Source organism: Brachycentrus maculatus, unplaced genomic scaffold (genome assembly GCF_059751285.1).
Source record: "Brachycentrus maculatus isolate JH-2025_06_01 unplaced genomic scaffold, ASM5975128v1 h1tg000087l, whole genome shotgun sequence".
Lineage (NCBI taxonomy): Eukaryota > Metazoa > Arthropoda > Insecta > Trichoptera > Brachycentridae > Brachycentrus > Brachycentrus maculatus.
This window is the reverse complement of record NW_028280841.1, coordinates 206,289-223,440: the sequence shown is the minus strand read 5'-3', so window position 1 is coordinate 223,440 and position 17,152 is coordinate 206,289. Positions and strand designations below refer to the sequence as shown.

At 34.3% G+C, this 17,152-nt stretch overlaps 1 protein-coding gene across 1 annotated transcript; it reads left to right on the top strand.

Moving 5' to 3' along the window:
* Positions 1 to 338: 338 nt before the first annotated feature.
* On the top strand, positions 339 to 16,114 carry LOC148310770 (lysM and putative peptidoglycan-binding domain-containing protein 2-like). Its single transcript, XM_088257727.1, has 3 exons — positions 339 to 527; positions 1,392 to 1,675; positions 13,064 to 16,114. The coding sequence occupies exons 1-3, from the start codon at positions 357 to 359 to the stop codon at positions 13,269 to 13,271; spliced, it is 663 nt and encodes a 220-aa protein (XP_088113853.1). The 5' UTR covers positions 339 to 356; the 3' UTR covers positions 13,272 to 16,114.
* The last annotated feature ends 1,038 nt before the right edge of the window (positions 16,115 to 17,152 follow it).

Genomic DNA, 17,152 nt, shown 5'->3' with positions numbered 1-17,152 from the left:
TTTATTCTAGAATGCAGGTAAGATAATACAATAACAACTAAATCAATATTTTTTTCAGAGATTCATTCAATTAAATAATATTTTAGGATAGCGTAATCGGAATACTTAACTAAATGAGCAACTACCATTAAATGGATCATTTAAATGAAATGCCTATATTTTAAGTCCTTTTACAAGATTTTTAGCCCACAAATCGTTTTTTTCTAAAGTAGGTATTTATTTGTGAAATGTGACAGTTCAAAAGTATCTACGTAATTTTCATTGGTCGTCTGAATCATACCTAATGAACGCAATGAACTTCGTGCGAAAGAGAATGCGAATCGCAGATGTTTTCATTTGTGATTTTGTGACTAAACATGGAGGAGGAACGGCTGTTCGACGAGAGGAAATCTATCCGAGATTCGGGTTGGCAGCTGAAAAGGTACGGCAGCACCTCGAACCACGTCAAACGGCAAGAAGATCTGGTCAAACACATTGTTCTGAAGGGCGAAACACTTCAAGGAATCGCGCTAAAATACGGAGTGACAGTAAGTGACTGACGTATTGTTAATTATTTCATAACTGCACTTATTATATACAAATACAATCACATGACGTCTTAGCTAACTTTCTAGGTGAATGTCATGGCAGTTAATTTATTTTTATTAATTTTATTTCTCAAATCCAACGTACTCGATCAGGACTAAAGGAAATATTTTAACTTGTCACTTGACAGTTTAGAAAAACAATGTTCCCAACGGAGTTTCGATCTGCTACAAAAGTATTTATGGAAATATTTAGTATTTTCATACAATCCTTTCCTTATGTCTATCTAACTGCATACAGGTTTCAATATTAAACCCTTTGGTAAAAGATAAGGTAAAAATTGTATATTTATTTTGTTCACTTCAATATTTATTCAATATGTTACTAATTTGCCACCATGTATTAACGATCAAGCTTACATTACATCATTTCGGAGAAAAAATACTCAATTAACAAGTATAAAACAAGTGTCTCATACATGAAAAAAATGTCCACAAATATGTTAAAATTTATAAGTGTCCCTAAGGAAAACAAGGTGTTGCTGTAACTCAAACCCTTTATCAACCAATGGTGCATAGGGCACTGCATAATATAAACGCAGAGTTATCTTGATTGTTAACATATGAAGGAAAGGTGATCAGTGCTCCGCTTCAGGTACCAGTCCAGGATAATATTGAATAAATATTTCTGTGAAAAAAATCCTTATATTTGTTTGACCACTCCTGGGAATCGAACCCAAGGCCTCCAGTGTGGTTGCCAAGCGTGCTGACTATTACAATACGGAGGCGGAGATAATCCAGATTTGTGAACAAGTACTTGGACACACTCAGAATGTTGTAAATATTTTATTTTTTTTTATTTTTCAGACCGAGAAGATCAGGCGAGCGAATCGACTGTTTGCTTCGGACAGCCTGTTCCTACGGGAGTATCTCATGATCCCTGTTCCCAAAGACGCTTTCTCTCCGGACACGAGTCCCGATGTGCCGGACACGGTGACGCACCGGGCCTCCATCGCCGGCCTCCCCAGTGCCTCCGCCATGCCGGTGGGCAGCCCCGACGAGAAGGCCACCTTCGATGACTTCCTCAGCAGAGTGGACTCCTCCCTGGCCATCATCAAGAAGGATGTCAAAAGAACCACCGAACAGAGCGAGTGAGTGATCATTACATCTGTAGTCAAACCCTTATTTTACATTTTTTAACGGATGGGAGAAAAAAACTTAAATGGGGAGAAAATGTAAATGCGGGGTATTGAAAAAAATATCTTCATTAATTGATTCGGCAGTGGCTTTGTGGTAAAATCTATCCATTTTTAATAAATGTTTTACTTAGTAAATACCACTATTTCTTAAAATCTACTGTGACACGTGTTTCGATGCATTCCGTGTTTGAAAATGATGTAGAATGCATCGAAACACGTGTCACAGTAGATTTTAAGAAATAGTGGTATTTACTATGTAAAACATTAATTAAAAATGAAAAAAATATCGTTTTAATATAATTTTTTTTTTTGTGAAGATCATGTAGTTGAAATTTTTTGCATACCTATATGAAGGAAAACAGGAGAGAACATATCGTGGGTGTACTGGCAAAAAACGTTAACTCTAAAATATGTAATATTGACTTAATGATGCATATTATAAAGTTTTCAAAGACTGACAGTCGGACGGTAAAATTCCGTGTAGCTCACCATGAAGAGGCGTGTTGGTTAGTTGAATTTGAATAACCTTCCATGCAAGTTATTACTTGTAACAAATTAATTATTATTAAATTAATTATTATTATGAAATGCGATCTCTCAGAAGAATGTGCGACAAAACAATGTATGATAGAAGTCCGAATAGTGAAATAAGGATGGAATGCAAAGCTGAGATAAGCATTATCGATAAAATGAAGAAAGGTGTGTTGAGATGGTTTGGACATGTAGAACGAATGAGTGAGGAAAGAAAAGTAAAACATGAAGGTGAATGTTACACGTGTGTAAAGTGATCACTTAAACCAGCCTATGACGGTCGTCAGCCCCGTAAATGCCCAGACTTCCATATTCTTCTTCATCTTTGATGAGATGTCAAAAAAATAATAAAGGTAAAACAAATTTATGAGGCGAATGTTAGCGGGGAAAGAAGCAGAGGAAGACCGAGAAAAACATGGCACGATCAGGTATGCCAAATACTTGAAAGTGGTCAGGTTAAGAGTCGCAACAATCGGCGGGTATGTATGAGGAGATGCATGAACGTGGAAGAGGCGAAAAATGTTTGCAAGGACAGAGTGGTTTGGCGCTCTACTCTCTCTGCCTACCCCTGCGGGGAAGCGGCGTGATGGTTAGTTAGTTAGTTAGTTAATTAATTATTATCTTAATAGCGAGATTTAGATTTAATTTATTGCTTTGGAATTTGTTGAACTAAGTATTGTGTATATGTGTCGGCACATAAATAAATGCCGTAAGTGCCGTAAGAAAGATAACACTTCAAACTACGTGAACTTCACTCAAAGTCTTGTGTAATTAAGGAATTCTAATGGACTGGTGTCCTTGTGGAAAATATATTCAGCAATGGATCATTTCATGATGTGTTATTATTGGCTAATAAATTTATATGAAAAATCACAAGACTATCGGTAGCATTCTTATTGAAATCTGAAAAAATATGAAGGTTTAAACTTAAGATATTTTAATAAAACGAAAAACGAACACCGCTATATGTCATTAAATTTTGCATCATCGGGTGTGATATGGGGCGTATCCCTTTATGTATCTGCTTTATAGAGCTGTAATAGTATTAGTGTCGATTCGTTTCTGTGACATCATTCGTTACCAACTTACGAAAACAACGTTTTTACGAAATCGAATTTTGCTAAAGAAAATGACGAATAAAAATATTGATTATAACGGCTGTTATAAACACAAAACGAGTCTTACACGATCCTTTATAAGTTGAGTATGTTAAATTAGACATTCCTCCCGAGTGATAATACTCTATTGTGAGAAAAGTGTTTAAAAAATTCATCTATTGTAGCGGTCCCCGATTAGTTTTTCCTGCGTGCCACATCAGAAAAGATCTCAGACTCGCGAACCCATTTATTTTTCCTCGGTTTCCTCAGTCTTCCTCTGCTTCTATTACCGACTACATTCGCCTCCTAAACTTGTTTTACTTTTCTTTCTTCACTCATTTGAGTCACATGACTAAACCATCTCAACACACCTCTCTAAATTTTATCAATAATGCTCATCTCAGCCTTGCATTCTTTACTTATATCAATTTATAGCTCTTGGCTTCGGGATCAGCTATTTTTATGGTGGTTTGTTGCCGCATTTCTGTGATCACGTGTTGGTGATCGTTTTTGTTAATGTAGTGGTTGGTGCACAGAATGAAATAAAATAATGTACTTATAGTTGCTTCTTTTATTGAAATTAATATAAACTACTCTAAATACTAAAATCAAATAATGGCAAATAATTTATAACATTTGCAGATAAAGAAGTGAAGTTAAAATCTAAATTACGCGTCTGCTCCCGTTGACAGCCTAAACGATTCTCTTGGTTTTTCGGGTCCGACTCTTGGACGTTGGATGCCTTCGTCTTTGTTCGGCTCGGCGCGTTCGGAACTTTTCGGATTTCTTCGGTTTTGTTTGTATCGGCGCGGGACGCAACGGTGTTGCTGTCCACAAATTCATACCTCATTTTGCCTCACATTCGTCTGAGATCAGGTATGTCAAATACTTGAAAGTGGTCAGGTCAGAAGTCCAAATAATCGGCGTGTGTGTATGAGGAGATGCATGAACGTGGAAGAGGCGAAGAAAGTTTGAAGCGACGTGATGGTTAGTTATTTACTCTGTAGCATTTACCCAGCATTCATTCCCCTTTCTATATCATTATCAATCTTTCCATCCTTATAAAACATACTTAAATATACACTTTATATGTTATGTTTTTCATAAAAAAAGTTTGTAAAAAATCATAAAAATAAAAACATAAGATCCACATAAAAACATATTCACGGGTATGTTTTTATGTGGATCTTATGTTTTTATAATTATGATTTTTTACAACCTTTTTTTATGCAATTTTTAGTACATTCTATCATTTTGATTTGAAGTTATGCGGTTTTTAAAAATAATGGAACCTATCCACCGGTTTTGTATGTACTTCAAGTCTTTTTTTATCTTATGTATTAATTTTAAATCAAACACAGATTTTTTGAGTCTACTAAGTTGTATTTTATTAACAAAAAACACATAAAAAAAATTATATTGTGACAATTGTTTCGCCTTGTTAGGGCATTATCAAACGAATGTCATGATATTTGATTCGTTTGATAATGCCCTAACAAGGCGAAACAATTGTCACAATATAAATTTTTTTATGTGTTTTTTGTTAATAAAATACAACTTAGTAGACTCAAAAAATCTGTGTTTGATTTAAAATTAATACATAAATTAAAATGGAGTTCTACAAATTAAGTCAATAAATACTTTTTTTATCTGTTTTTTTTTGACGCGACTCCCCGTGGAATGTATCTATCGCATAAAAAGAGACCCAGTGTATATATGCATAGAATTTCAATGATGAAAATTCCACTCTTAGCACCGTAATGGTTAACTACGCTATGTTGTGTTTTAAGAATGCAAATAAATATGAAACGTGTACTCGGTGCCCTTGACTGTGTTATGTAAGCAGACTCCAATGTTTATTTAAGTATTATCAATTTCTGCAGCGTTAGCTTTGTAAAGAAATTAAGTAGTTTGCGGATTTACTGATTATTTCCTACTTTATGTGTACACTCAACGTCTAATTTGAACGGAATATTGTGAAACTTTTACAAATTATTATCTTCCGCTTACATTATGAAAGAAAAGTTGACATACTTGTCTAGATTATTCATTCTTTTATGCGACAGCAGGGCCGTCAATTACAACTCAAATGGCATCTATTATTTTCATATTATTTTTTAACATCTCATCAAAGATGAAGAAGAATATGGAAGTCTGGGCATTTACGGGGCTGACGACCGTCATCGGCTGGTTTAAGTGATCACTTTACACACGTGTAACATTCACCAATTCTACCCATTATTGACAACCACACTACTCAAATTCTTGGAAGTTCTATATATATGAACCAATTTAGAAACCTTGTTCTTGAATCACTAGAACTTCACTAGAGACATCTATTGGTGGGATGTAAAGAATTGTAAAGAGGTTTCTAAATTGGTTCATATATATAGAACTTCCAAGAATTTGAGTAGTGTGGTAGTCAATAATGGGTAGAATTGGTGAATGTTACACGTGTGTAAAGTGATCACTTAAACCAGCCGATGACGGTCGTCAGCCCCGTAAATGCCCAGACTTCCATATTCTTCTTCATCTTTGATGAGATGTTAAAAAATAATATGAAAATAACTCCTGTAATTGGAGATAATCCAGATTTTGTGAACAAGTATTTGGACACACTCAAAATGTTGCATCTATTATTGTTAACCCTTTTGGCTACCAGGACTTTTGTGGTTGCTATGTTAGAAATTGTTTGTTCGCCTTCGTGGTATAATGGTTTAGACATGTTTAGCTACCGTGCTGGAGGTCCCGGGTTCGATTTCCACGAGGGAGGAATATGACAACAAATATTGGTGATTTTACACTCTAATGTGAATACTTGCAGAGTGACTAAATGATGCCATAATGTTATGAAAAATCGACTGAGTAAATGCTGGTCTCTTTATGTCTAACTCCTTTTTACGCCGTCCGCAGAGCACTGCAAATCAAACGACTTCCTGACAACATCCGGTATTGAAAGGAATAGAGTAGAGGGGTGTGAGTAATTACCGAATATATATGTATATATTTTTTTAGTTTTGCAATATTTGTATTTGTCCGCCTCCGTAGTGTAATGGTCAGCACGCTCGGCTACCGTTCTGGAGGTTCCGGGTTCGATTCCCAAGGGGGGTAAAATGAATATTAGTGATTTCTTCACTGTAATATTTATTCAAAATTACCATAGACTGGTACCTGAAGGGGAAGGCTGGTCACCTTTCCTTCATGTATAAACGTTTAAGATAACACTGCGTTTATATGACAGTGCCCTATGCACCATTTGGGTGCGGATAAGGGTTTTATTATTTTTTTTATAATATTTGTATTGTATTTGTATTAATTTATTGCATATTGTTGATAAGCCCCGACACGTAAAAATGTATCTATTTGAAAAATATCACAGCTTTACAAAACTTAATTTTCACGGAAGCAAAATTGGTTTAATTTTTTTTGTTTTTCTCATTTTTCCTTTAAGTATTTTTGTAACTTAAATTTTTGTAAAATTAAAACTACTTATTGGGAAAAAAAACATAATTTCAATCGAAAATTTTTACACAACCCTGAAGGAATTCCTAACATACTGTCAAAAATGTATCTGATACTTTTATAAATATGATGACAGATTCGACGGATCTGGTATTTTTCGCTAGAGCACCGAAAGCCGATATATCAAATTTTGGTAGGTGATATATCGAATTTTGATAGCTAAAGGGTTAAGAGACATCAAAACATGTTGTTTTCACAGATATTGATATTACCATAAACACTTTATGTACCAATTATCTATTTAAATAATAATGTTATGTTCCGTCTAAAGTAGACCCAAGAAATAATAAAAAATCGGACTTATAGATGTTATTACTTAAATTACATGTATTTTTTTAAAAATATAGTTATATTTTTTTGCATAATTTAATACAATTAAAAAAAAAAGTTGATATATTTGTATTTTTATTATTTACGCAAATATTTCAATTTCATCCTATTTCTGTGAGCCTAAGCGGCTCATTATTAGAAATAGGTATCAAATTGTGGTAGAGTGGGTTCGAACCGAGAAACTCTGATCTAAGAGTCTGCGACACTAACCATGGACCACAACCCGACACTTTTCTATACATTTCTACTTAATACAATCTTATAATTTTAGTTGTGCTTAGCCTTTCTAAAAAATAGACCGAGTTCTTGTGCTTGGAGAATAATGAGCTCTTGCTCATTTTATTCTAAATTACATGGCTTATGTTATTTAGAATTATGTTATGTTATGTTATGTAGCGGACTTATCTATTGATTCCCATATTAAGATCATGTACACATGTGTGTGTTAAAAGGTCACATCCTTATCTCTAGTCTTCTATATTATATCGTAATTTTTACACATTTCTACACTTTACTGGCAGTTTTATTGCGGGGGATTTGAGCCAAACTTCTGCGCCAAGATAAATGTATTAAAAAAACTTTAGAATTAAACTTATCTGTATTTTTGTCCATAATTTTTCAGAGTTTGCTCCCCATTTTATAACCAATCACGCATTTAATAACAATAATGTAGAAATCTTTATTATTAATACAAAAAGTTATAAAAATAATAATTAACCTGTAATTAACAATATGACAATGACTAGAGCCTCCCCCCTATTGTCTTTGTTCTCGTTGATAATAAATAAATAAATATTAATAAGAAACAGTTCCTACCCCCTCTTCATTCTTCAATGTCCCAAGGACGCACTTCTAAAATTTAGACTAGATTCACATACGGTGTTTGAAAATGCATACCTATCTTCTTCTGACCTGACCAATTTCAAGTATTTGAAATAATTGATCATGCCAAGGTTTTCCTTGGTCTTCCTCTGCTTCTCCAACCACATTCGCCCCATAAATTTGTTTTAGTATTATTATTATTATTAGCCGAGATAAAATCAATAAATTTATTATGAATATTTTTTTTAAACCCTTATCCGCACCCGATGGTGCATAGGGCACTGCATCATATAAACGCAATGTTACCTTGATCATTAAAACATGAAAGAGAGGTGATCAGCCCTCCGCTTCAGGTACCAGTCCAGGGTAATATTGAATAAATATTAGAGTGAAAATATCACTTAAATTTATTTGACTCCTTCTAGGAATTGAACCCGGAACCTTCAGTACGGTAGCTGAGCATTCTGACCATTACGGCGGACAGTAAAAGAAATTTGGTGTACTGAAAAAATCGTGCTTGGACTATTTAAAGAAATTGTTTCCTTTAGTGTGTAAAATTATATTATACATGTGTATACGTTTTCACTTAAGGAAATGATTACTGGGTCAAATTCATGTCTTTACACTTAGTGTCAATTAGCTCTCTTACAGTACACTTGTGAGTTTGTTTAAAATTCAATAAATTATCGAAAAAATGAAGCCAGTCAGATTTGTAAAAAGTGTAATAATGCTCAGTATTTTACGTGTTGAAAAACCTTCAAATCGCAATAGTAAATAAGTTGTTTTTCTTTATAATTTTGTGAACGATTTGACCATCTGTCGCCTTTTGTATGCTGAGGATGCTGTTCTTCTTGCCCATAGCAGAGAAGACCTGCAGGCGTTGGTGACAAAGTTGTAAAATGTGTGCAAGGAAAGCTTATGAATGTTGGCAAATCCAAAGTTATGGTTTTTGAAAGAGATGAATGTAGATCTGGGTGTAAAATATTGGTGAATAGGGAAATTTAGGGAACAGGAAGATGATTTTGTTTATTTCTGAAGTATGTTTTCTAGGCATGCATAAATAATTGATAAGGATATAGAAAGGAGAGTAAATGTTGCCCTGAAATCAGTTATTATTAAACCATATCCGCTCCCTAGGTGGAGCATATGGAGTCCACAAACTGTCTCCAGGCTTTTCTGTCGGCTGCCAGCTCCCTTGCATCCTCCCAAGTCAGATCCGCGTCCCGAAGTTCTGACGAGAACTGCCAACGAATTGTCAGCAGTGGTCGTCCTGGGCGGCGCGAACCTGATGCCTTGTAAAAGAGGCAAGCTTGATGGCGGCTCTCAGGAGGCATGCGGAGTACATGGCCAAGCCAACTGAATCGCCTTTTCTTGACGACAGTTGTGACCGAAATCTGTTATAGCAAATGAAAATCTGTCAGCGAAAGCTAAACTGGCAGTACACAACGGAGTCCTAGTTTTGACCGTAATGTATGAGTTGGCAAAAGAAGGATGAAAGTAGACTGACTGCAGTCAAAATGTGATCCCTCAGATGGCAAAACGACATATGATAGATGTTCAAATGGTGATATGAGGAAAGAATGCAAGGCTGAAATGAGCATTATCAATAAAATTAAGAAATGTGTGTTGAGATGTTTTGGGCATGAGGAACGAATGAGTGAAGAAAGAACAGTAAAACAAATTGATGAGGCAAATGTGGTTAGTAGCAGAGGAAGACAGAGGAAAATTTAGGGTGATCAAGTTTTAAGATAGTTTTTTTTTTATTTTTCTTTATAATTTTGTGTGTTGACACAGTGAACAGTAGCCTTATTCTTATGTAAACACATGTGTAAGCCATCCGCATAATGAATCTTAGCGGTTATGTTTATATTTTTTGAAGGTTAATATATATCTAACTGCTATTTGTACTGTCCGGCTCCGTAGTGTAGTGGTTAGTGCGTTTGGCTATAGGCTGGAGGTCCCGGGTTCAATTGAGAAGTGTATTGAAATCAGAACATGGGATGCACAGACATATTCTTCTTCTTCTTCCTGGCTTCATCCTTACTTATCGTCTATATAGAGTCTATATTATAGACTGTTGGGGTCAGCTCTCCCCATACTCAGATTGTAGGTCCTTCTATCATGGACAGTGTCACCTAGGCCATGCCTTAGAATCATTTATAGACTCAAAAAATCAGTGTTTGAGTTAAAATGTAATACTTAGACACATCGCTCACACCTTTCAAGAACGTCATAAATAAAAAAAACTTGATTTTTCAGGGGAACATTTTAAAAGTTTAAAAATATAATACAATTATTTAAAAAAATGATATCAAGCCACTTATTGAACTCTTCACTCTGCAACAGATCTTTTTAGGTAAAACCTGAAGGTTTTTTCTCCATTAGAAAAATATTTAGTATATTTAAAAAAATAATTAAACAATACATTTTTTTTGAAAATGCAAAAACAACACTTTCTGCCCTGTAGAGGGTAAATATTAAGTTAAAAATATGCCTCTTTTGCTGGGATATAGTACATTTTCTGGGCATTCCGAAAACACGCACAACTGAAAATTGACCATTTTTGATTTATGACGCTCTTGAAAGGAGTGAGCGACATGTTATCTTTCTGAAGCATTTGTGAATTTTTTGATCTTCCTCTAGATGTCTTTCGAGGAAGATCTATGGCGATTGGCTGTTTCACAACATGATCAGGTTCTCTACGTCCTATGTGCCCATACCAACTCAATTGCCTTTCCTCCACCTTACTATAAGGGTATGTTACAGCCAGGCTACCACGAATGCGTGAACTCTTTATTTTGTTGTTATTATTATTATTATTTTTATTTTTTTAAATATAAAATTATGATCTTAAATAATAAAAAAAAATGATATTTTCTGGCGTTTCTCATGTGTGTGATTATAATCCAGGATTCAGACCTCACATACTAATGAAAGAGTTTCTGCTCAATAAAAACCTTATTTTCATCTCACCTTGAGATCGGCTGTCCAAACTCATAACACAGTAAGGGACATTTTTTTGTAGTACGTTTTTTTTTGCATTTTTGGACTAAGTATATTCTACTTAATCCAAAAATGCAAAAAAAACGTACTACAAAAAAATGTTCCTTACTGTGTTTTTAATTTGGACAGCCGAGATGTCTCTAGTGAAGTTCTAGTGATTCAAGAATAATGTTTGAAATTGGTTCATATATACATATATATATATATATAGAACTTCCAAGAATTTGAGTAGTGGGGTTGTCAATAATGGGTAGAATTGGTGAATGTTACTCTTGTGTAAAGTGGTCACTTAATCCAGCCTATGATGGTCGTCAGCCCCGTAAATGCCCAGACTTCCATATTTTTCTTCATCTTTGATGAGATGTCAAAAAATAATATGAAAATATTTGGACAAACTCAAAATGTTGTCTTTATTTTGTCTCTAAGGGACACTTCAGCTGACCATGTAAGCATTCGCATTTCAGCAGTATCTAGTCATCCATCTGTTTTGTATAAAAACAATAGATGCTTTGTCTCAAGTTGAGACACTAGTAATACAGTTCAAATGTATCGAGATATCAATATTGACTCGAATACTACTACTACTGATCCTTATCCGAACCCAATGGTGCATAGGGCACTGCATCACATTGACGCAACATTAATTTTATCATTTATTATATGAAGGCAAGATTATCAACCCTTCAGATACCAGTCCAGGTGAATATTAAACAAATGATAGAGTCCAGGTTTATGTTAAACTTATGTTGAAATAGTGGTATTTACCAAGTAAAACATTAATTAAAAGTGGATAGATTTTACCACAAAGTGACTGCCGAATCAATTAATGAAATTAATGTTAAACAAATGATAAAACACTTTTATTTATTATTTTATTATTTATTTTTATTACTCCCCTGGGAATCCAACCCGCGACTTCTATTATGGTAGCCAAACGAGCTACCTACTACACTATGGAGGCGGATTCTTCTAAGTAAAGCAAATTCAGTATTAGTGAACAAAAATTTGGTTTAATTATTTTTTTTAATTCGGTAAGAAAATAAAAAGTTTTTTTAATATATCGATTGTATAAATAAATTGTTTTTGGATACTTCTTTTTTCATATCATCTATTACATATTCAGGAAGCAATAATTTGATATTGGAATTTTTATCTCTTTTTATGGTCCAATAAAGTAACTGATAAAAAAATATATATTAAAAGACTGAATTGGTAGCTGGATATAAATAAAGATTGGTTATCTGATGTAAATATGTGTATTACAAAAAAAAAACTATTATTTTCTTTTCAATACTAGTTATTTACCATTTAAACATGTTCAACTCAAAAAGTGGTCTTGTATAAGTGTTTTATTTATATATTTAAATCATGTTGTTCCACAAAGTTAATGACAAATGAATTTTAATTGTTAAGGGTTGTTCCGGTCCCCAAACAAATAAAATTCCAGGCTGACAATTACATTCCAATTGGCAAAAATTCATTTCTCCTCTGCTCCACATACTGTTGTAATATTTTAGATACGAGTGAAAAAAAATTAGGTTGCATTTTAAAATTGCAACAAAGCTGGCAAATCGCCGGCCAAGGTCAATTTGTCATTGACTTACAAAGCCAGTTTGTATTTGAAGTGATTTTTTTACATTCATACAGAATGACAATAACTTTTTTGACTCTGAACTGAACACACTCTTCCAAAACTACCTGGGTATGAGCCATAATGATCTAGCTTATAAACAAACAAACAAATTATGCTTTTATGTTTTACCATTTTTATTTTGTGTGTAATTTAGTCTGAATGTTATTGCAATAAAAAAATGTGTCAAAGTTAAATAGTGTGTTGTATGAATATATTCTTTATTAGTGGTGCAATGGGTTAATAATACCAATGATGAAAAAATGTCTATTGACATTCTACATGGGGCCTAGGAGGAAAAAATCCACATCTAATGAGATTCGGCATTAGACCGGTAAAGGTTAATGTAATCAGAGACGGCATGTTATCACTTTACGTTCCGTAATTTTACCCGCTCATTCTCAGGTTTGGTCGCGATCTGGACGAGATCTACACGCGGAGAAGGCCGACGTCCCGGCTGCGGCAGTCGGCCTCGGTGGGCGGCGGGGAGGGGGGCTACCAGAGCGGCTACGCGGGCCCCGCGGGCGAGACCGTGGTGCTGGCGCAGGGCCGCCACGTGCGCTCCTCGCTGCAGCGCCTGCAGCGCACGCAGGACGACTGGTACCAGTTGTAGCGCAAGCGGAAACGGGCGTACACGCGCCTGGAATAGTGCAGACTCTCAACTCGGTATTCTACGAATCTGGTTTAATCACTCTGAAGGCGTATCGAATGAGCGGCAGACCTGTCCTTTATGAAGGAACCGGAATTATTGTCTAAGATATTTAACAGCCTGCTTTTTGTTATGATACTGGAAAATATTCACAATATGAATCAGTAATATATAAAACTGACACCTAGTATATGATGAGTCAACAATATGATTAAAATTGCTAACTATGCTCTCCTAACACACTTTGGATGGATATTTTTACAGGATTTGATAATTGGGTACATATAGTTTAACCCTTTACAAAGAGATTAGTGTATAATATTTATATAAAAACCTTGAATAATTCCTTCTTTTCTGACTTTTAAATGAGGCCGGCGCAGAAGGTAAAAATACCCTTACCGTCCTTAAGCATCAATCGACCGAACGGGTAGAAATACCTTTCCCGTCCTTAGTGTGTTAATGTAATGTGGCTCCGATAATGCCAAAGATATAGATGCACATTTAGCTGTTGAGAATACAGCCAAAAGTAGTTCTAAATAATTTTTCTTTATCTGTTTTCTTTACCGTCCGCGGTGGTTATTAAGACTATTGCTAAGGCTAGGTGATCAGTCAAAGACATTGCTTATTACATTTTAAAATAATTTCTAAATTTTGGATACAGGGTCTAATGTTACATGTACCAACATCCATTTTGTTGTTTTAAAAATATATTAAGACGCATTTTAGATTCATTCCTGATTAATTAATCTCTATATTGCTGTGATTATCCCGTGAAATAATGAAGAGCTGGACCTCTATAATCTGAATGCCGAAAATTTAATCGCTGTTCAGACCAGTGGAGCGTTCGGAGTACAGTACAGAGAATTTGTAGAGTATTTTTGTTAAATAAAACAAACATGTATTGTGAACTGACAGGCGCCGTGGCGTAGTTGGGTAGACGCTCGACTGCGAAACTGGCGTCGCGGGTTCAATTCCCGCCAATTCAAAAATAAATTCAAGAAAAATTTATTTTCAATTGGTCTGGGTGTTTGTGATGTATTTTTCACATTTACCTTACCTACCCTTGCTATACTACCTGCAGATAAGCCTCTAAAAATAAAAGCCTTGCGGGTAATTCCTTTTAAAAAAAAAAATTATGTATTTATTCAACTTTTTTTAAGGAATATATATTTTAGTTGGTCGAGATTTATTTAATGACAAGTAAAAAGCTTTGTCTCGCAATTTACGTAAAATCATCTTCTCTGGCACAGGAATATCCACATGGTCAGCCCATTCTAGGCATGTATTTAACTCAAAAGTGGGTGTTGCAATTACAGAGATGTTCGGATTAGCAGAGGTTTAGATTATTGAGGTACTGCTGTATTCATTAAATGTGTTACCAGTATGTTAAAAACACATGATTTAAAATTGTCATTAGATGTCATGAACACATATTTTTAAAGTATTTAAGTTTTCCTCAATCTTCCTTCTATGTATACATTTACTTATCTCATCCGGTTGAAAGCTACATGGTACATATTTTTTGCGGTAACAAAACTATTAATATCCTTCGTTTTTAATATATATCGCCTTCAAAGTGGTAAAATCAGAGAGGATCCAAGTCCAAATTCTAAAAAGTGATAAAAATAAACCCGGTGCAACATCCACAAAACTATGGTGTGACGATTCTTGATCATACGCAAGAAGAGTATTGTGATTCCGTACAGTGAGAGTGTTTATAAGAGATTATAAAAAGCAAACGGACTTAATCTAATTGTATATGTATAATCTGTTTTTTCAAACGGTTGGCGAAGAGCTTTGCGAACAAAAGCGAATGAAACTTATGTATAGCTAAATTTCTAACAATGTTTTAGTGGACTCTTGAATGTTTCAGATATCAATTCTTTTCTGGTCTTACGACGCCAATCTTGCCACCTTCAAGATTTGTCATTTCGCGCTTAACCGGTTCTTTGCTTTGGTTAAACGCGCTTCTATTACGCACCTCTTAACGTCGATACAAAATTAGTGTTTAAACCTTTGTGCTTATTTCTATCTAGCCTATGTCAAGTTATTTTGATAATTTGCAATATAGAACACATATCGCTCACTCCTTTCAAGAACGTCATAAATAAAAAATCTTCAATTTTCAGTTGTGCGTGTTTTCGGAATGCCCAGAAAATGTACTATATCCCAGCAAAAGAGGCATATTTTTAACTTAATATTTACCCTCTACAGGACAGAAAATGATGTTTTTGAATTTTGAAGAAAAGGCATTGTTTAATTATTTTTTTAAATAAACTAAATATTTTTCTAATAAAGAAAAAACCCTCAGGTTTTACCTAAAAAGATCTGTTGCACAGTAAAAAGTTCAATAAGTGGCTTGATATTTATTTTTAATATATTGTATTATATTTTCAAACTTTAAAAACGTTCTCCTGAAAAATCAAGTTTTTTGATTTATGACGTTCTTGAAAGGAGTGACCGATATGTGTTATAAACATATGTATATGTTTAACACATTGTTTACGACATCCACGTAATTATGCGTTTCAAAAACCTTATATTGCAAATATCGTCAATGTACATTTTTGTGCATTTCGGATACCCTTCAATTTTGCACACAAAAAACATATCTTAAATGTCTTATTTGTCATTTTTGCTATGCTGTAAATGTGTCTCGATAATACAAAAATATTATCGATTCTTTTCTGTCATCTTCTTTCGTTCTATTCTAATATTCCCTGCGTCAAATTACATTTCTTGGACAAACTTCACCGTAATCAATGTGTTAACACCACACAGTGATCATATTTGGCAAGTCTTTATAATATCCATTGAATATATATATATATATATATATATATATATATATATATATATATATATATATATATATATATATATATATATATAATATATAATTTTGTTAGGTTTTTTTATTAATGCTACGGCCTACCGGGAACAGCCTTACTTAATACCTCCTGCTACTTAACCTTTCCGGGAGTATGGACATAAATGAATGTCAGTGCAAATTTTCCTTAAATGAGCATCGACATTGATGAACGTCGAAGTCCGTCTGTCAGTTGGTATGATGTAACTTGTATAGCAATGGGATATTTGTAAGTAATTTTGTCATAAAATAAAACCCAGAGATGGTGAGTTTTATTATTTTTATATAAATTCTATCTTGATGATAGAAATCATATCAAAATTAATGTAAGGGTGGTGATTGACCGGAGCATTTCTTTGTAACGTCGTAACATCGCTCGCAGCGAGCATCATCGAGCATCTGAAACTATAGATGGAGCGCTCGGCTCACTGTACTGGCTATACGAATGCTCGCATTGTAACGTGTTACGTTACGACAAATGGCTCCGGTCAGTCACCACCCTAAAAAGAACACATTCCCCAGAGAAAGTCGGACATCAATTATTGTACTCCCGGGAAAGTTAAAGCGTTTAATATTTATTTTTTGTGATTTTTAAACAATTCTAAGTTTGACTGAAAAAGGATTGGTGTTTGAAAGATTTAACGGTTTCCATCTTAGTTAAGTGTTGACTATGCTCGAAATATTTATGTAATTATGTCTATTTATCTTTTGGATTCCACCAAAGAAATCCGCTTCTGCGGAATTTGAATAGCTTGAGCTGAAACAGTTTACAGTTCAGAAATTACTGTGTGAAATATAATTTAAGGGATGCGGCGATATTTTGATCAAAAGTACATATCGTGTAGGGAAATGATAATCCAAGTGTGTATATAAATTGGGATAGAGTTAGGTTTCAATCAAATTACTGAATTTTGTTTTGAACTCTGTATATGTATTACATTACCCTAAGCACTCCTAAATTTCTTAGTTATTTTTA

What these genes read in the sequence shown, in the direction of transcription:
- LOC148310770 (XM_088257727.1), top strand. Translation starts at nt 357, where the DNA reads ATGGAGGAGGAACGGCTGTTCGACGAGAGGAAATCTATCCGAGATTCG. An exon ending in CGCTAAAATACGGAGTGACA is followed by an intron (nt 528 to 1,391) that starts GTAAGTGACTGA and finishes TTTATTTTTCAG; the next exon opens with ACCGAGAAGATCAGGCGAGC. An exon ending in AGAACCACCGAACAGAGCGA is followed by an intron (nt 1,676 to 13,063) that starts GTGAGTGATCAT and finishes GCTCATTCTCAG; the next exon opens with GTTTGGTCGCGATCTGGACG.